Source organism: Callorhinus ursinus, unplaced genomic scaffold (genome assembly GCF_003265705.2).
Source record: "Callorhinus ursinus isolate GAN/ISIS: 27379988/994484 unplaced genomic scaffold, GSC_fseal_2.0 scaffold9, whole genome shotgun sequence".
Lineage (NCBI taxonomy): Eukaryota > Metazoa > Chordata > Mammalia > Carnivora > Otariidae > Callorhinus > Callorhinus ursinus.
Genome location: NW_027397071.1, coordinates 3,030,720 through 3,052,198, shown reverse-complemented (window position 1 = coordinate 3,052,198; position 21,479 = coordinate 3,030,720). Strand labels below are relative to the sequence as shown.

The following is a 21,479-nucleotide window of genomic DNA, read 5'->3' as shown; positions in this document are numbered from 1 at the left end:
TTCCTTCCTTCCTTCCTTCCTTCCTTCCTTCCTTCCTTCCTTCCTTCCTTCCTTCCCTTCTTTAGGAGGAGTATTATTTTATTTCATTAAGAAACTGTCCTATTTGTCTTAAGTGTCCAAGTTACACTCAGCGAGTTCTGTGAGGGCACATCACATGTGCTTTTTTTCTCTCTTTGAGACCAATTTTTTATGTAAAACAATCTTTATTTTTACTTATTTATTTGACAAAAATGGTATATATTTAAGGTGTACATGTTTTGATACACATATGCATTTTGAAAAGATTACCACAGTCAAACTAATTAACATATTCATCATCTCGCATTGTTACTTTTTATGTGTAGCAGGGGTGTGCATGTGTGTATGGTGAGAACACTTAAGATCTCTATTCTCAGCAAATTTCAAGTATGCAACACAGTATTATTAACTGCAGTTCCCACGCTATACATTAGATCTATAAAACTTACCTTGCGTATGGAAACTCTGTACCCTTTGATCAATATCTACCCCACCCCCGCAGATCCTGACAACCACCATTCTACTCTCTGCTTTTATGAGTTCAGCAGTCTTAGACGCCACATATAAATGAGCCCTGCAGTATCTTTCTGTGTCTGGCTTATTTCACTTACCAAATGTCCTCCAGGGTGATCCATGGTGTTGAAAATGGCAGGATTTCCTTTTCTCTCATGGCTGAATAATATTTCATTGTGCGTGTGTGTATATATATACACATATATATACACACATAAAATATAATGTGTGTGTGTGTATATATATATTTTTTTTTCTTCATTTGTCTATCCATCGGTGGACATTTAGGTTGTCCACACCATTTCTATAATGTTACCTTCCCCCTAACAGTGCATGTCCTCCACATCCATTTCTCCACATCCTCACCAACATGTGTTATTAATTCTTCCAACCCATGAACACAGGCTATCTTTCCATTTATTTGTATCTTTAATTTCTTTCATCAATATTTTACAGTTTTCAGTGCACATGTCTTTCACCTCCTTGGTTAAATTTATTCCTAAGTATTTTCTTCTTTTTGACATTATTGCAAATGAGGTTATTTTTAATTGAGATAAAATGAGTGTATGACATTATGTAGTTTCAGGTGTGCCACACTATAATTCGATACTTGTGTATACTGCAAGTGATCACCACTATAAGTCTAGTTACAATCCATCACCATACAGTTGAGCCCCTTCACCCATTTCGCCCACTCCCCACCCCCCTTTCCCTCTGGGAACCACAAATCTGTTCTCTGTCTCTATGAGTTTATTTTTGTTTTGTTTGTTCATTTGTTTTGGTTTTTAGAGTCCACATATAAGTGAAATCATGTGATATTTGTCTTTCTCTGTCTGATTTATTTCACTTAGAATAATACCCTCAAGGTTCATCCATGTTGTTGCAAATGGCAAGATTTCTTTCTTTTTGACGGCTAAGTAGTATTCCTGTGTGTGTGTGTGTGTGTGTGTGTGTGTGTGTGTGTGTGTGTGTACCACATTTTCTTTATCCATTCATCCATTGGTAGACACTTAGGTTGTTTCCACATGTTGACTATTATAAATAATGCTGCAATGACCTTGGGGGTGCATATATCTTCTTGGTGTTTTTGTGTTCTTTGAATAAATACCCAGAAGTGGAATAGCTGGATCATATGGTAATTGTATTTTTAATTTTTAAAAAGATTTTATTTATTTATTTAGGAGAGAGACAAGGAGAGAGAGCTCATGGAGAGGAGCAGAAGGGGAGGGAGAGGGACAAGCAGACTCCATGCTGAGCACTGAGTCTGATGCGGGTGACCCTGAGATCGGACCTGAATCAAAACCAAAAGTTGGCCATTAACCTATTGAGCCACTCAGGCACCCTATTTTTAATTTTCTGAGAAATCTCTATATTCTTTTCAATATTGCCTGCACCAATTTACATTCTTATTGGCAGTGTAAAAGTGTTCCCTTGTTGCCACATCCTCTCCAACACTTGGTATTTCTTGTCTTTTTGAGAATAGCCATTGTGGCAGGTGTGAGGTGATATCTCATTACAGTTTTAATTTGCATTTCCCTGATGGTGAGTGATGTTGAGCATCTTTTCATTGTATTTATTGGCCATCTATAGAGATTTTCTTAATGTCTTTTTCCAATACTGTGTTGCTAGTGTATAGAAATGGAACTGATTTTTTTTTTGTATGTTGATTTTGTATCCTGCAACTTTACTGCAATCATTAGTTTTAACAGGTTTTTGGTGGAGTCTTTTGGGGTTTCTATATATAAGATCATGTCATCTGCAAACAGATTATTTTACTTCATTTTTCTGACTTGAATGCCCTTTATTTATTTTTTCCTGACTAAGTGCTCTGACTAGGGCTTCCAATACTATGTCAGATAGAAGTGGTGAGAGTGGATGTCTTTGTCTTTTACCGATCTTAGAGGAAAAACTTTCAGCTTTTCATTGTTAGGTGTTATGTTAGCTGTGGACTAGTTCTACATCACATCACATGTGCTTTAACTTAGGAAAATTCCACTGGATATTCTCAGCCAAAAAAAGATAACAAAGCATCACAACTTACAGCAGTTCAACATATTATAAAATATTTTATATTTTTTTTTCAAAAAAGATAGACTACTGTATACTTTATACTTCTATGCGTACGTCTTGCTTAATAGGATTGCATTCAGAAAGCTATGTATACTGTTCTTTCTGAATGATTGAAGGAATAGTCAAGGACATTTTTGATTCTAGGCATTTCTTTGGCTGACCTCAGAGCTCAACTCCCACATGAAATTCAATCCCCGTACTATCCTTACAGGGGGTATTATCTCTCCATGGTCCCGAAAGGACAGTTGCTGTGGCTTCTCTAAATACCTGCGTTGCTTTTGTTTCCTAGTGAGAGATTTTCAAGTCAACATTTCAGCTGAGAGCACGTTTACTACAGGGAAATCCTTAGAACTGGTCTGCCTGGTCGTAGGCAGTGGCCGGGACCCACAGCTTCAGGGCGTTTGGTTCTTCAATGGTAATGAGATGGCCCGCATGGATGCTGGGGGTGTTCTGGACCTGAAGGGAGACTACAGACAGAGAGCAAGTCAAGGACAGCTCCAGGTTTCAAAGTTAACCCCCAAGGCTTTCTCTCTCAAGATCTTCTCTGCGGGCCCCGAGGATGAAGGCGCCTACAGATGTGCTGTGGCGGAGATGGCAAGAGCTCAGATGGGCTCCTGGCAGGTGCTTCAGAGCAAGCAGTCACCAGACAGCCATGTGCATCTGAGGAAACCAGCAGGTACGTGAAGTCAGAACCAGACATGCCTGGGCTGCCCTCCGCTTCCCTCCTTTGTGAGTACAGGCTGCCTCCCTGGACACAGTGGACTTCCCCTGAAGAGTCGGGTGTCAGTCAGATCACTCTGAGGTGGAGTAAAGAAAAGCAACCAAACTAACTGAAGACTTAAGTCTTATTCCGGGGCCATTAAATGGGCTATGACCACAGACACAACATTTAACTTCTTTAAATCTCAGCTTCCTCAAATATAAAATAATTACATACGACTAGATTGTCCTGAGGTCCCTTCTTGCTGTCTTAGATCCTTTGATTCTATTTGCGATCAGTCCTCGTTTTTGTACGTTGGGTTTTTCTCCGAACAGAAAACACGTGCGTTAATGAAACCCTCTATCTTCTCTTTGTTGTCTGTGTGGTGTGAGTATGGTAAGAGGAAAGAATGACACTTTGCCTCCTTCCTGGGGATCAAACACCTACATTATGGCCCCTGCCCCCAAACATCTTTCAGATGCCTTTTGTCCATCCTCTATCATCTTAACCTGATACAGGGAATGATAGTATGTCTTAATTCTGCATCAAAGCATGACTCAGAATAAGGAATGAAGAGGTCAATGATAGCAGGCAGACTCTATCCCCTGCATTTGGCTGTAATGTGATGTGCCTGTCCAAACGGGTCTGAGTATCTATGGGCATGAAAGTGGAAGGCCACTCAGCTCTCGTTTCAAGTTTATGAAGGTTGGATGACCTTAAACATGTTTGAACACTCAGTGCTTTTTGTTTGAAGAGAGAACAGACAAATCTACAACTGATATTAGGATGCTCTGGTCCGGGTATTATATTCAAAGTCTAGAAAGATTAACTGCCCAAGAGCACAAAACAAAACCCAACTAAAAATAAAGATACCCTTGTTTCACTTGCTCACTGGCAGCATCTCCAAAGATAGATAGATTTCCCTTTCATGCTCTTCTCTGGCACCCCATTTGCCAGCAATGAAGACACACAAACTTTGGCCTAGAGTGGCACGCCAGGAAGGGTGCTGGTGTTAGTTTTCACACTAAACATTTGGTCTAACTTTCTAGGATTCAGGAAGAACTGTGTAGGCGGGTTTACATATTTACACAGAGCTAAATCTTGGCTTCATTCACCTCAGTCTCTGCTGAGACATGTCTGTAAACCTTTCTTAAATCCAGCATATGGGAATCTGTGCCAAAGGGAACTGAAGGTGTGCTTTGTGACCCACAGATCATAAGCCCATCAGTAGGGTGGTCTTCTAAAGCTAAAAAGAGCTCATTGGGTAGGCTGGAGTCCAAACTGGGCCTGATATGTGGAAACAGAAAAAGCTATTAGCAAATTTATTAAGGATCCCGTTGAGCATTCAGTTTTGAAAGTCAAACCAAAGTATGAGCAGAGTTTTATCATGAAATTCATATTTTATGAATATTTTAAACAGAAGAGGTTAGTCACTACCACTGTGGATGTGTAACTTACACACACTTGATAAGATTATTACTTCTTACCAAAGGCAGTAAGGACTGTAATGAACCAAGGAAACCTCATTTGTTTCTTTAAAAAAAAAACAAAAACTGATGTTAGTTGAAACTAACCATAATGGTTATATTCAAGTAGTGAGATTATGAGCAATAATTTCCTCTTTATTTTCTCAACTTCAGTTATGAGTCTATTTTTAACTTGAAAAGAACTTGAAGTATAATCCTGCCTCCACTCCCCAAAACCTGGAAGCAAGTTTACATATGTAGATACAGATATAGATGTATAATATTAAATATTATTTAACTAATAATTATTTAATTATTAAATAAGAATTATTGAATTATTTAGTAGTATTATTAGATAATTAAAATATTAAATACATGTATTAAAGTTACTTGTGGACATCAAGCTTCATTCTGCCTTTGTAACTTATTATATACATAATATACATAGAGCAGGAGAAGGCTCAACTCCTTCCTCAGCAGGGAAGAACAATTTGCAAATTCATTTAGATCTTATTTAGATTTCTCATCCCAATTCCATTTTGTTTTCTCTCTTGGCTTTGAACTACCTCACTTTCACTAAGTGCCTATCATTACAACCAATGCTAATAACTCCCATGTACTGGGTACTTTCCCTTGCCAGCCAGGCTAAGCCCTTTGGCATGTACCACTTTTACTCATCCCAACAATGCAATAAGGTTGGTGCCATTATTATGTTCGTATATACAGGAAAGAAAATCAAGGGTCAGGGAGGACAACTGTGTTGCCCAAGATAAATTCTGACTCCCAGGACGTTGGCCTTAAAGGTGAGATGCCTGAGCTATGGAGGTGTCTTTGCTTTGCCCGCAAAGCACCCAGGACAAAGCCTTGCACAGGAAGTATCTGTTGAATGAATGTTTGCGTTTCTACGTATCTTGAATTTCCCATCTGGGAGCCAGATTTATATTTTGTAGTTTAACATTATAGTTCAGATATAAGTAGGATCTCTCTTCAACCAATAGTGTGTTTATATATATATGAATATGTGATTTGAAAAAGAGAAATATATCTATATGTGTATTTTCCCCCAAGTAATTGTTTTTAATGTTGGTATTTTGTTTGTTGTTGTTGTTTAAATAAACTCTGCAACCAACATGGGCCTCGAACTCATGACCCTGAGATCAAGAGTTGCATGCTCTATGGACTGAGCCAGCCGGGTGCCCCAATGGTAGTTTTTGAACAGAAATCTAATTACCAATACTCCTTTCCTGTTCAAAACACATACTAATTAGGGAAAGATAAGTAGGCAGAGGAATATCATTTTGATCTGTGAAAGATAAAATTCCAAAAAACTAAAAATTTAAATAAACACAGTTTCATTATTTTCAGGGTTATACACCCACCCTAATTAATCTAACAAAATATTACCAGATGCTTTCCCAACTAGATGTTCTTAATGAAGGGCTGATTTAACAAATCACTAAAAATAAGGGCAAATTATAAATTGTTTAAGTGTAAATAAGTTCACCTGATAGTCTTTCTGCTGTCTTGTTCCCACTATGTAAGTGTTTAGCAAATCTCTTTTCCGGGGGTGGTAAGAGCAGTCAACAGCCCAATCTGATTTGTCACAAACTAGTCAAGGCTTAATTAAAGAGATTTCACCATGTTTTAGAAAAATTTTCATTGACTTGGAATACTTTTTCTTTTCCTCTCAAATCTGTAATCCACAGCAAGAAATGTGGTCTTATCTACCAAGAACCAGCAGCAAGCCGTGTGGGAAGGAGAGGCATTAACCCTTCTCTGCAAGGCAGATGGGGCTGAGAGTCCCTTGTCTGTGGAATGGTGGCATCTTCCACAAGGCCAGAAGCAGCCAGAGTTGATGGCTGGCATGCAGCAGGATGGCACCGTGCAGCTGGGGGCCTCCTACAAGGAACTCAATAACCAGGGCTCCACAAGGCTGGAGAAAATGGACTGGGCTACCTTCCAGCTGGAGATCAGCTCCACCAGCACCACAGACAGTGGCATGTATGAGTGCAGAGTGTCTGAGGGCACCCGGAACCAGGCCAGAGGGCGGAGCTGGACTCAGAAGTTGGCCATCACTGTCAAATCTCTGGGTAAAGGTCAAAGAAATCCTGTTCTAAACTTACATATATCAATGGTACCTTCCTGGGCAGTGGGAAGCAGTGGAATTTGATTGTGTGTCGACCCGAACCCCCTCGTTGTAGAACGTACACCCCAGGACACAGAGCGTAGTCTCTGGCTGCCAGGTCTGTCAGCCAATCTCTAAAGTTTACTCATCTTTATAAGGATCATCCGTAGGGTGCCACTTGTCGGTTGTTAGTCAAAACTAAACGCGAAAGCCTATGAGCTGGAGTAGACATATAGAGGACCTGTGCCCAGTGGAGCTGAGCCTCGTACATCCAGGCTTCTAGAGCTGCAGCCCTGGGCTTGCAGAGTCTCTTCAAGCCTGTGCAAAAGAGTGATGCTGAGCCCATGAGTGGAAATAAGGGGAGACCAGCCACTGGTGGGGGGGGTGGCGGGGGTAGGGAGGGGAGAGCACTCCACCCACTCAGTAGCAGCTGTCTAAGCAGCAGGCTGGAGAAACACTTCCTGTTTGTTGTCACTGCTGGGAGCGCTCTTAGAAGAGGATCAACTTTGGAAAATTTGAGGACAGAATTCAGGACAGACCGTACTGTGAGTCAACTCTGAGCCCCAAATAGTTGATGCTCCCAGTGTATGAATGCATGGCTCCATGTGAAGAGGTGGTCAGTAGGAAAACTTTGATTTGATAAACATATTGTCAATGGTGTTTCCCATTTATTTCTGCCCACAGAGTCAAGTTTATGGGTTAAGCTGATGAGCCGTCAACCCAAAGTGGAATTAGCCAAGACCTTTGGCCTGTCCTGCATAGTGGAGGCTGACTATGCCAACCTCAGGGTGCCACTCACCGTGACATGGCAGTTCCAACCAGCAAGATCTCAAGTCTTTCATCCGCTTGTTCGAATCACCCATAATGGCACTATTGAGTGGGGGGATTTCCTATCTCAGTTCCAAAAGAAGACGAAAGTTTTACAGTCCTCGTTTCATTCTCAGCTCCTAATTCATGATGCCACTGAGGAAGAAGCAGGAGTTTATCAGTGTAAAGTAGAAGTTTACGTCAGAAATTCCCTATGCACAAGCGGCCCTGTGAGGGCTTCTGCCGTCTCTCACTCACTGATGATAGCCATCACTTTACCAGGTAAACACCACTGGAAAGTAATCCCTGCTTTAAAAACAAATGAACACATTTCTCCTATTTTGGGTAAATTATGGAATTAAAATATAACATACCTTCCCCCATGTTTTGACTGTATAAGTTAACGCCATGTAAAACCAATGGCCAGGCTAACATGAAGTTAGTACGCATGGGACAGCCATACTGGTTGTTAAAACACTGACATACTTCCACACTGACTACTAACAACTGTTGCTCCATGCCCCTTCCCCCTCTTCCCAAAAGTCCCCACCACCCAGCAACTGAAAATTACCACATGGCACAACAGGGGGCTTCTCGGACCAGCTCGTGTAGGGAGGGAGGCATTCTTCGGATTGGTCACTGCTCGTGCTTTACTAGTCATTAAATGTTTGGAATGTCTCCCCTACTGGTAAGGATAATGTCAATTCCATTAGAATACATTTATCCTCTTGGTTTAACATGTTAATGTATAAGAGAGAATATCTGATTATAGTCAAATATAATTTACCTCATCAGTTGGTGTAAGAGCAGAGACACAACCTGGGCAAAGTCCTGCTGGGTCACGTATCTTCTTCTATGACTTCCGTTCTCTAAAGACATTGTGTTTAAGAGCCTTTGAAGTCATTTCTACCTGACAGGCACTGGCGAGTGGCTTAGCTTTGGGCAAATCACTCAATCTGTCCAAGTCTAGGGACTTCATCCCTAAATTGCTGTTCTGCACTGTGGTGACATATGTAATGTGCCTAGGACAGTGCCTGACGCATCAAGCAGATGCTCAGACATGGTAGCAGCCATTATTCTTTCTGCTGCTGAGTGACATTTTCGGTAATTGTAACAATCTCCTTGTTGATTAACTCATGTCTTAATTGCCTTGTCCTTCCCATGGTATTTAAAATTGTTGACCCAATCCTTTCTTCTTGAAACTTCCTTTTTCCTTGGCCTCATGACGCAAGATTTTCTTGGTTTCTTTCCTAACACTCTGTTTCTTCTCATTCTCTTTTGCAGAATTCTCCTCCTTCACAGATCCATTCCTTTGCATTTCAGCCTTAGCTTGCTCTCTTCTCATTCCATACAGTCTCCTGAAGTGGGCTTATTCCTCCCCCTGGTTCAACCTATATACTGACAACGCTCAAATCCATTATCCTGAAAGACTTCTCTTTTCATCTCCAGACTCGTTATACAATTATCTCCAAGGCATATCTACACTCAGTAAGTCCAAACATAAATGCACTATTCTTATTCTTCCAAATCTACTCCTCCTACACTGTTCTCCATGTCCTCACGATCCACCAGTGGGCAAGGTGAGAAACCACAACACCTCCATATCCACCTCATCCAAACTCCCATAGCACAGCCTGCAAGATCCTTTATAACCTGGTACATTTATGTCTTTCCAGTGTCATCTTCCACTTTCCATCTTGAATTTGAGCTCTGGCCATGCTGAACTACTTGCAAGCCCTCAAATACTCTGTGTTCTCTCTCACTTCCAGTCTTTGTTCAAGTCATGGGTTTTGTGTGGAACTCTTTAACCTCCTCTCCACCAGACAAATTCCTATTAACTCTTAAGACTTAGCTTCAAGATCTCTGCTCCAGGAAGCCTCCCCCTACTCCCATATTTGAGTTAGAGGTCCTACCCTGTGCTCGGACAGCCACTTCTGCATACCTCTGTCACACTTGGCTGATACAGTCTCATAATTTGTAGGCCTCTGTGCCTGTACTAGTTTCTCCCTCTAGACTGTGAACCCACTGATGGGAGGTATCCACAGAGCCAGGAATGGTCTGGCACATAACACAATGTGTGCTTGATACATATTTGCTGAAGGAAGAGGAAAGGGACCTACCAGCAACTTTAAGGAGCAGTTACAAAAATAGAATTAATGATATCAGCAAGAAGTTAGAATAAGGTTTGGAAGGCAGGTTGTATCATTCATCTTCCTGACAGAGCAGAAAAGCTTCTGGAGTAAAAGGTTAGTTGACTCCATATCTGTATAAGATTCCCACAGTTGACTGGCTGCAAAGAGACATGCAATTTTAGTAGCCCACATACAACTTCCTTTTGCTTACCCATGTTTGAAGGCAGATACAAACAAGGACATGTCAGTGAATTGTGAATCCAGGAGTATTCCAGAGAGTGAGCACACAGACAAAGCATTAATAGGGCCACTTTCTCTCACTTTGATTTATGAAATGTGACAGAAGAGAAGAAGTCTATGCTTTGACAGTGAGGCATTATCATGTGGAAGAGATTGGTTTTCTGTATGACACTCCATCCTGCCCCATGTTCCCTATCCCACTCTGCCGGGTAAGGGTAGAACCAGGACCAGTGACTGGAAGGTAGGGAGTGGTAAAATCCCACTTGATATCAGAAAAAATTCTCTAGTGGCAGAGATGTCCAAAGATGGAATGGGCTGCTTTGTCAGTTGGTGAGCTGTTCAGAAGCTCAGTGGGCAGTTAGTGGGGCTGCTGGGAAAGGAATTCACACATCCAATGGATGTAGGAGACATTGCCTCATGCCTAGTTGACCTCTAATGTCCCTTCTACCTTAAAATTCTATTTTCTAGCGAAATAAAAAAAGTCACTGTCACCATTCTTTTAATTTAGAAAGCAAGCTACAAGTGAACTCAAGCAGTCAAGTCCAAGAGATCCTCATCAACTCCAACACCAACATAGAATGTAGCATCTTGTCCCGGTCCACTGGAGACCTTCAATTAGCTGTCATTTGGTACTTCTCTCCCAGTTCCACTAAAGCAACCTGGCTGAAGATCCTGCAAATAGACAAAAACAATGTTGTAAAATATGGGGATGAATTTCACACCCTACGGAGAAAACAAAAATTCTACCCCGAAAAAGTTTCCCAAGACATGTTTCAGCTACATGTTTTGAACATGGAAGACAGTGATCAGGGCAAATACCACTGCGCTGTGGAGGAATGGCTCTTGTCTACAAATGGCACTTGGCTCAAGCTTGGAGAAAAGAAGTCAGGTCTGACAGAATTGAAACTCAGGTCCACAGGTAAACCTCACAAGTGTATCCTCACATGTCTTTCTGTAGGATTGCCAACTTCTCTGGGGCAGCTCTTCTTTGGAGTGGATATGTGAAAGTAGAAATATGACCCAGGGTCATAGGAATAGTGTCCACCTACACAACGAATGCAGGACCTAGTAGCCCAGCAGAGGAGGCGGGTGTCACTTAAGGTGAATCAATCTGAGGCTTTGAGGAGCTTGGATGGGAACAAGATCCCATTGATTGGTTTGCTTATCAGACTGGCAGCCTGGTCTATGGAGCTACCCTGGGTGTCGTATCTCTAGATCTCTGTAATACCAAGCTGTGTCATTCCAGTGGGGCTCTACTGTAATTTGGCAAAGAAAGAGTAATACAAAGCATATTTCTCCCACTGTGAACAGAAACTGTACAACTCTATAGGGATGTGTGGAGAAATTGCTTTTCAACATTTGGCTGCCTAAACATAAGGTGAATAAGAGTAGTTAACTGTTGGAATGGCTTACTGAGGGAGTCTCCTCTTCCTCAAGAGATCTTTAAAAATGTAATAGAGGTTCCATCCATTTGCATTGGTCTAGGAGTGCTGCAGTTTAAATGTGGGCAGGGTTGATTAGATCTCTGGGTATTATTTAGGTCACCTCCAATGTTGATTAAAATTAAATGAATGTCACAGCTAAGGTTTGAGAACTGGCTGAGATCCAACAGCACAATGCAAATACGTTAATCTAGTTTGGTGCTTAAAATTTTATTTTCTATGTAACATCCAAAAATAAGATTATAATGAACATCGCTGTGTATTAGACAATTAGAGATACAAAGAGAAATAAGGCACAGCTCTTGCCTTAAGGAGCTTACAATCTGTTGGGGGCAGCAGAGCAAAACAGTAACTTAGCATAAGGATCTCTTCCTGCTGCTCTGGTTCCCCTTCTTCACATTCTTCAGGCACTTCTTCTTCCTGCTAAATGTGGGTGTTCCTCAGGGACAGATCCTGGACCCCTTTGTCTTATTATTCTCTGCCCTCTTCAGAACTTCTTAAATTCTGCCTTGGTTTCAACTACCACCTTTGATGAAATTGCTCTAAGTCTTTACACTTAGCTCCAGGTCTTTCAACCCAACTGCCTGTTATACATTTCTACTTGGAAGCCCCTGAGACCCTTACACTCAGCATGTCCCAAATTGCATTATCATCCTTGCCATTCCACAAGACTCATGCATACTTCTGCACTCTCCATCTATGTGGCTAGCAGCCCTTTGTCCCAGTTGCCCAAGCCAAATCTCGACAGTGTATGCACATCCCTTTAAGGAGGCAGCCACTCCTAGGCTCAAGCTAGCAAACACTTCCCATCCAGAAATGTGGGCTCAGTGTTGTCTGATCTTTTAGTCTATCAAGAAGTGCCTAAAATCTTTTTTGTGTGACATTGCTCGATTTGAGAATGTACGCTACTAATCCAAACTCTTTTCAGATTCTGAGGGTGTCAAACAAAACATAGCTGTGGGTGGGGTGTGGCTGGCTGGGGGTGGCCAGCTGTGCACCCTGGTGTAGGGTATGATTTAAGGAAGAGGTCCCAGAGAAAGATACTGAGAAGGAGTGGTCAGAATTGTAGGAGAGACATTTTCTCTGAAATCAAAAGAGGAGAGGACTTCAAGAAAAAATAGACTTCAGGGATAAAACCCACAGAGAGGACAACAAAATGAGAGTGTCTTGAGCTGGGAAATTGGGCCCATACTGAGGATCTTGGCCAGAGCATGGTGTTGGAATTGGAAGGCTGATTGCAGTCAAGTAGGGAGGAATTTGAGTTGAGGAAACAGAGACAGTATCATATAAACTAATATTTCACATACTTTGCCATGAAGAGAAGGAGAGAGTAACAACAACAACAAATCCAGGATCAAAGTTATTCTTTTATTTATTTTTAATTTTTTAAAAGATAGCTATTTATTTATTTATTTATTTATTTATTTATTTATTTATTTGAGAGAGAGAGCACGAACAGGGGGAAGGGCAGAGGGAGAGAGAGAAGCAGACTCCCTGCTACGCAGGGAGACCCTGGGATCATGACCTGAGCTGAAGGCAGATGCTTAACCAACTGAACCATCCAGGCACCGCAAAGTTATTCTTTTAAAGATAGATTAATAAATGTGTTTGTGGTAGAGTTGAAAATTTAGTGTATAGTATAATTTCTTTATTTTGTTTGTAACTACTCTGGACTTCATTCAAAGTTCTCACCTGCTAGTTAGGAGGGGAACTTTTTAAAAAAGTAAATGTCAAAATCTGTTTAAAACTTAGTCAACTGGTGAATCGTTGAACACTACATCAAAAACTAATGATAAGTTGGCTAACTGAACATAATAAAAAAAAAAACTTAGTCTAATCCGATAATTTAAAGTCTCTCCTTGAGTGGTATTCTAACACTTGTATGAAAATATTCAGTCTCTCGGATAGCCTCCTCTTTCCTTTCATCTAGAACGGAGATGATATCTGGGCATATGGGAGGAGGGTAATTTGCTAGGAATGAGGGGCAGTGGTGCAATACCCAGCTTGAGGGGATGGTTGGAAGTTTTGAATGATCCCTCTGGGAAGTAGAAGAAAAAGTTGACCAGGGAGGGGTAAAAGCAGCAGGGCAGAGTGCCTACTGAACCTGGGTGGTTTCAGGGGCAGGTTTTCAGCAGACAAGAGGTAGGGCTGAAGAAGGAAAATGGTTGGTTTGATTCATAGCACAGAATGTTCTAGCAAATATGGAAGAAGGATGGCGGTCAAGGAAAAAATGTTACAGATGAAAGACCTGATGTCTTAGGATTTTAAGATGGCATCTCCTCAGTGAGAACTAGATTTTTCAGAGGAGGTATCCAATCTAAAAATCTAGATTTGTCTTTAATTTATTGACATTTTATTTCCTAGGAAGTAAGGTACGTGTTTCCAAAGGGTACAAGACAGAAAATGCTACTGAGCACGGAGAAGTGGCCATCCACTGCAGCCTGGAGAGTTCTGGCAGCTCAGCTTCCCTGTTCTCTGTGATGTGGTACCAGAACAGGGAAAATTCTGGAAGGAAGATGCTGGTGCACTTGCAGCATGATGGCTTGTTGGAGTATGGTGAAGAGGGGCTCAGGAGCCATCTGCACTCTTACCGTTCATCCCCTACAGACTTTGTCCTGAAGCTTCATCGGGTAGAGATGGAGGATGCTGGGCTCTACTGGTGCAGGGTGACAGAGTGGCAGCTGCATGGCAGTCCAAGCAAGTGGGTCAACCAAGCATCAGATGAGTCACAGCATATGGTGCTCACGGTGCTGCCTTCAGGTAACGAGGGGCTAATCTGTCCTGGCTCGTGGTCAGGAGAATCTTTGTCTCCCTTCTTGTGCTTTCCCTCTCCGCTATGTTTTGCTGAAAGCATTTACGGATTCCCTAAAGAGAGTGACTCTATCATTTCTCTCAATCGTAATTTCCATTTCTCATTTGGACAGACAAGGTCTACGTGAGGTTTTGGCATAGACATTTAAATGTCAGGGGCATCTGACCTGCTTCCCCCATTCCCCTCCCAAACAAACAAACAAACAAACAAAGCCATCAACATCTTATCCCTTTAAAGAACAAAATAATGCTCGCAGCAGACATCCTTACCCCTTGGCTGATTCTCCAGTCTCAGAAGGCTCAGATCTGCAGTGGGAGTCGGAATGAGGGATGGGGGGGCCTGGTGACTTTAGGTTTCATTTGGTTGAACTAAAGTCAACTACATCTAAACACTCCCCACCTCAAAAACAGAACGAAATCTTTCTCAATACGTAAGTGCCAAGCTTCTTCTCACTCTATATGTTCAACAAATGAGCAGGATTTTGATAATGATAGTCATTTGGTTGCCTCTCCTCATGGCAGCTTGCAAGGCATTGAAGGAGGAAGTGTGCCCTGTAGAACCTGTTTACGGGGTCCAGCAAGGAGGGTAGCTACTGAAAGACCTTGGCCAGAGCATGGCCATTCTCTGTGTGGGAAGGCCATCCTACTCAGCTGAGTGCACAGCTTGAGGAGGGATGTGGAACAGGTGGTTGTGAAGGAGAGGAGCATCGTTCCAGCCAATCCAGTGCCAAGCATGTAATAGGCATTCATGAAGCATTTGTTAATGAAAGCAGCAATTTCTCCAGCCAGACCCGTAAATCTTCCCTGGTGATCAGTGCGCTGGCTGATGTAGCCAGCTCATCGCTGAGCTGCTCCTTTCTGGTGAGGTTTAAGGTGAGGGTGAGAGGTTGAGCTATAAACTGAACTGGGAAAGGGACATTGAAGACGCAGAGATGTGGTCTCGGCGCCCCACACCAGGAAGGGTAAGATGGATCAATGAAAGATAACATTCCTAAAACACCAGCTAGCTTTGGTGACGCTCCTTAGCGGGGGAGAAAGGGTACTGCCCAGCATGGTGGCAACTTCTCTGAAGTAGGGTTAGTTGCATCCCAGCCCTGACCAGTCTTCTAGAATGGAAGCCAGAGTTATCTGATGGGTTCCCTGGGGCTCCATCATCTTCTTCCCCTGACCATTCTTCATCAGAAATTTTCTCCCAAGTGTCCAGAGAGAATTTTTCTTCCTATCAGCTTTTCTTCTATTCCAGTCATTATGGGAAGTCCCACAACCCTGAGCACATTCCATACATATTTTCTCACTGGAATTCCCAGGAAGCCCTGTAGCATCAGCAGTTTTTTGGTAGCAGAATAAATAGATGACAAGTGTAAAAAGTACCTATTCTGTGACTAAAAAGCACATTTCCTCTGAGAAAGATGAGATCCTTCACAGCATATATGTACTGTTAATCTTTGCGGAATCCTTATAAATCAGGTGAAAGGTTTTAAAAAAGATGAACTCTGGAAAGAAAACATCAAAAATTGGGTGATCTTTGTATTCTTTACAGTCGAAGAAGCTTGAAAGCCTGTGCTATGATAAGCTGAGGGTTTTCATTATTAACACAGTTAAGGGTTCCCAAGTAAATCCTCAATTATAGTATCTTGCTTCCTCTACCTGACTGTTCCTTTCTGGTAGTTGCAGAGTTGCAGAGGCAGTGGGGGGGGGGGGGATGAAAAATTCCAGGGTTTGGAATCAGACAAGCCTAGGCTCAAATCACAGCCCTGTCACCTACCTACGAGCTATGAAATCATAGCCTGTTATTTAACCTCTGTGAACCTCAGCTTACTCGTAAAGTGAGGATCATTATACAAATGTGTATAAATTATCTAACATAGTCCCTGGAATATTGTAAATGCACAAGAAATGTTAACTCTCTTTTCCATTATGCCTCCAAACATGTTACACACACACACACACACACACACGTGGATATATCCATATATGTGACAAAATATTTTACGTTGTTCAGTAAGTAACTATGTGAGGATCTGAGGACACAAAAACATGCATTACAGAGTCTTTTCCCAAAGAGCTCAGATTCTGATGGGGAACATGAAGTCCAAAATGATAGGGGTCATCAAAGAAGTAGCCTCGGATGAAGGAACAGAGGCAGGGCTGGGTGTGAAGGAGATCTGGGAAGTTCCTCAGGGTATGCAGCCTATGAAAAGGAAGAGAACATATTTTAGGAAAAGGGAAGACTATGCAAGATGATCATAAAAGCTGTGGCGCAAGGGCAAGAGATGAAGTTAGTGAGATGGGGAGGGTACAGATCTCAAAGGGGGTGGTGAACTTATTCATGAACATTATGGAGTGTCAGCAAACAAGTTCAGGCAGGGGAGGGACATCATGAGATTTGCATTTTAGAAAGCCCCCATTGGGAGCTGTGTTAAAGATGAACTGGAAGGGAGGCAGACACAGAGTAGGGAGAACTATCTGAAATTGATAGTAGGAACCCAGGTAAGACAAGATGAAGGCCTGAATTAAGGCAGTGCACATGAGGGCTGAGAGAAGGGCGGGAATTCAGTGTTAGGAGGTGTCATCTTCAGGAGTTAGACACTGATTAGATATATGTGGAGGGTGCATGAGCAGAAGTGGAGAATCAAAGATGAATATCAAATTTCTAGCATGGGTGGATATAGGAGAAAGGCCTGAATGGGGAATTTAGTTCAATTTTGAATAAGCTGGGCTGGAATTGAGTTTGGAGTATGTGTGAATTATCCAAAGAGATCTACCCAACAGACATCGGGACTTCCAAGTGAGATCTTTGCCAGAGTTGTGGATTAGAAGGCATCAACTTATAGCCAATAATGGTGCCCAACAATGGACTCCTGAGATATATCACTGTTGATCAGGGGAGTGCAGAAGAGGAGCCTGTGAAGGAGAATGAAAGGAGTAGCCAAGAGGTAGGACAAAAACCAGGGTTTGGTGGTATCATAGAAATCAAAAGCAGAGAAGGTATCAAGAAGGAAGGGAAAGCCACAGACCCAACTACTGCAAAGAGGTCAATTAAAATAAGAATCGGAAAATATCCATTGGATTTCACACTGTTGGGCAATTGCAGGCAAGTAATGAAAAAGTCAGACCACAGTGAGGAAGTGGACACAGCAAATACAGATTATGCTTTCAAGAGCTTTGAGGTAAAGACAAGAGAGAAAATAACAAGTGGCGAGAGGTGTCAGTCAAGTTTTACTTTGTTCTGTTTTGTTTTGGAGGTGGTAGGGACTTGAGCACATTTACATTCTGGAGGGGAAAGAGGCAGTGGTGAGGACGAAGGGGAAGATTAGAAGAGGGTAGACCAGCAGTCCAACACCTTGCATCAACATAGACCACCTCCTGTCTGGAATGCTCTTCCATGTCATCTTTCTCTGATCAACATCTATGAATCCTTCACCTCCCAACTTAACCGCCACCTTCTCAGTGACTTACCTTGTTCTCTTAGTCATTACACTTGTCTAACATCCATTAGCACTGCCAGACTGTACATTCTGAGCAGGCAAAGACTGAGTGTCTCATTCCCAGCACAGTACAGTACCTGGCACATAGAGATGCTCAAGGACTTAATGGAGTCACAGCATAATCATACTCCTCATAAGGACCTGCTCTGTGTATTAATAAAGTCCAGATCAGATATAATGTGCTAGCAATTCTCACTTCTCCAGTGGTTTTCCACCACCCCTATGTGGCAATTTCAGGTTGGGTTCGTTTAGGACTACCTAATAAAACTGTGGAGCCTGTGGTTCAAATGAAGGCAGAAAAATTATGAGGAATTTCCCTGAGGGAATGGACCTTGCATCTTCTTCTCCATCTTACTTCCTTATCTATGACTACACCAAGGTAGGGGCTAGGGATACCTTCGTCTTTTTACCTCACCCTCAGAGCCCAGACATAAATGTCTTATTCTAGAGAATTCACTGTGATTAATTAATAGGCAAGACTGTACGGCTTCCTGGGGACTGGATTAGTTGTAATTGTATGGTGTTTATTACTACTCCCCAACTTCTTTTTGGGAAGGATATACTTAGAGAGCGAGCCTTCAAAGGAGACATGTGCCCCTACCACACTGAAGTTTCTGGAGAGACCATAGAATTTAACTATGCTACCCCAGTACCTCCAACAAAGTCTCCGGCACATAGTAGTCAACAAATGCTTGATGAAAGAATGAGCAAGCTTGAGTCTTCAAATGAAACAGGATGCTATCAGGCATCACTCATTCTGGGATGTACTCGTATCAGGTTCCTTAACCCTACTTTTATTGCTTGGCAGGAGCCAACTCTCTCACGTGGCCACACTTGGCACAGTCAGTTGCCAAAGTTTTGGTGGGGGTGGGGGAGGAGTTGGTAGCCCCCCTTGTTATCCTGTATCTTTCTTCCACTGAAGTCAGTATTTATGAGGTGATATCAAAAAGGAATGCTCCTCATGGCGTGTTTGGCTGTGGGTGGAAGCGCATTATAAACTAAACCTCGTGATGAAGTGTTCTCATTACATTTTTGGCTCTGTCTTGTAGACCTTGTACTTTGAGCATTGGGCACTTACTCGGATTGATTCAAAATGCCAAACCTTAATGGTTTTGAATGTCACTAATTCTAATCCAGATATGGGTGAGAGGCAGATGGTGGGAAACGGTGATCGTGGGATCTAGAGCAAACACTGACCTCCCAGGAGAGGTAATTTAGAAGCACTGGAGCTGAGAGTTGCTAGCTGTTGGCCAATTCGGCACTGTGAATCCTTTGATGGCAGATTGCTCCAAACAGAGCAGCCTCCTCCCCATTAAGATAGTCAAGCCCTCTGGCAGTCCTTTCGTGCTGAAGGTTAGAGTCTCAGTGGCAAAAAAAAGCCAAGTACCAGATTTCTTTCCCCCTTCTATGTGCCAGCCCCATCTCCTCATGATCACACCATCATCTAACAATGGTGAGACTGAGGTGGACTCTCACCTTCCAATTCTCTGCCACCCATGACTGGGAAGGGAAGTCAGAGTATCCTAATAAGTAGTCATTAGACTCCCAGTGGATTGTCACCCAGTAGTGGAGACAGAGGGACCAGAGATTTAAGGGAGAGTCTTGGCCTGTGGAAGAACATGGCCAAGCGTGTGGCCCCTGGGTGGGGAATCGGTTGGTCCAGCCCTATTTTCTGTCCCATCTCTTGAAAGAAAGTTGCCTATGATTTTTCCTAATGTTCTCACTAGCATTCCAACTAATATTTATTTCTTGCTGACTCAACAAATGCACTGGGCACTCTGTTAAATACTTTATTGTGCATTATCTCATCACACCTCTAGAAATTATCCCCATTTGATCAATGAGGAAACTGATCATTATTGAGGATAAGTAACTTGTCTAATGTCGGTAACAGTAAGTTAAAGAGCCAGAATGTGAACCCAGCTCTCTTGGAGATGGTAGTCAATCACTACCCTGTGTCTGAGTAGTGTGAAGTGTCAAAGCCAGGACTTCTACCCACCGTTCCCTACGGCTCCATTCTCTTTCAGCATCTCCATCTATACCTTCTCCTTATCCACATGCCTTCAGATCTATTCAGATAAGAGCTGGGAGAATTATCGTAGTCAAGCAGGGCCTTGGAGAAAGGGGTCAGGTAGGATATGGAGAGAGGGGGTGATAAAGAATTAAAAGTCTAGCTTTATCATTGCCCACCCTTTCAAAAACAAAAACCAAATCTAGGCTGGAGAATATAAATGAGACCAGAGAAAATCCAGGCCACAAACCCCTGTAGCAATTTGTGAGTCCTGAGAGCTGCCAGCCTAATGTTCAGTGATGATCTTTACTCTGTGCAACATGATGGCAGCCACCCCTAGGTTCCTGTGGGTGTCATTTACTCATGCAATTAATTCATTCATCAGTTTCCATTGATGACCCATGGACCAAGTGCTGGACAAGATAAAAAGATGCGTAAGACATAGGCCCTGTCCTTCAGGAGTTCACAATGCAGGAGTTGGACAAATGTTCAGATTCTTTCTTGACTTCCAACAGAGAGACGTTCTTCAAGGTGCAAGATGCATCAGCAATGCCAAAAACAGAATTCTTGCAGCAGAGGTTGGTAGAAATGACCTCTAAAGCTGTTTACATCTCTAAGAGTCTATAATCCCATGAATCCTATAACTTCACCTTTGAAGAAGAAATTGCTTATGTCATTACAATTTTCCAATAAAAGCACAGCTACTATTAGCATCCGATTTTTTGGAAGAGCCCTGGTTTCAAATACCCTGTCATAAATACATGTAGTTGGAAGACTACATTTAGTAGTTGGTGTCTCTCTAAGCGTGTGTCTTTTTGCATGGACAGTCTGTAAAGCCGGTCCTTTGACTAGTGACTCGGCGCTGCTTCCTGGAATCTGGGGTGTTTGCAGTCCAGTCCCTTTGCCTCCCTGTGCACGTGGCGGGGAACCACTTTGGGGCAGCGTGTGCGTGCTCTGCATGTCTGCGTGGCTGATGGTGCTTCCCCACGGGCTGCAGCTGCCTCGCAGTCATGTGCTTCAGGCTGCCTTTATATAGTATCCTCTGCCCATGTGGTTGCAGTCAGTCCGATTCCATTAAGATCAGCCACAGTTGTCACGCACATGTGCGGGGCACTGCAAGGGACATGGAAACAAATGACACTATGAGGTATACTCAAGTAACTGTGATGAAACCAAGGAGATGGTTAAAAGGGAACAAAAGAGGTCTACACCAAGGGGTGTGTGAGAAGAGGATCCGGGAGGGCTGTGCCCGGAGGCAGGTAGGATGACCCTGGGTAAGAGGCGGGTCATCTGAGCTGCGTCAGAAGGGCCCGGAGGATTAGGGTGCAGAGAGTGTGCCGGATGGAGGCAAATGTGAGAGCAACACAGGAAAGGAGCTCAAGGAGGGGGCCCAGGGGAGACCCATCTGGACAATCAGGAAGGGCTGGAGCTGCTCACTGTGGGTGCTGTCGTGTAAGGACAGCGCGCTGTGGGAGGGTGCGCACGCGCACGTGTTGTGCGCGCTGTGGGAGGGTGCGCACGCGCACGTGTTGTGCGCGCTGTGGGAGGGTGCGCACGCGCACGTGTTGTGCGCGCTGTGGGAGGGTGCGCACGCGCCCGTAAGAAGCCGCAGTGGGAATAACTCCGTTAAAAATTCAGGACCGGCTACAGAGTTGA

General features: G+C 42.9%; 1 protein-coding gene across 2 annotated transcripts in view; it reads left to right on the top strand.

Annotated features, from left to right (window-relative positions):
* Window positions 1-21,479, top strand: part of CD101 (CD101 molecule) — a 36,390-nt gene that overhangs the window by 9,797 nt on the left and 5,114 nt on the right. Inside the window, exons 4-8 of one of the 2 annotated variants that reach the window (XM_025872522.2) lie at window positions 2,891-3,277; window positions 6,474-6,857; window positions 7,577-7,981; window positions 10,580-10,990; window positions 13,878-14,273. In XM_025872522.2, coding sequence (XP_025728307.1) covers window positions 2,891-3,277; window positions 6,474-6,857; window positions 7,577-7,981; window positions 10,580-10,990; window positions 13,878-14,273 — 1,983 coding nt within the window. Of the gene's footprint in view, window positions 1-2,890; window positions 3,278-6,473; window positions 6,864-7,576; window positions 7,982-10,579; window positions 10,991-13,877; window positions 14,274-21,479 lie in introns of both variants that reach the window. The other variant, XM_025872520.2, reaches the window with a different exon arrangement.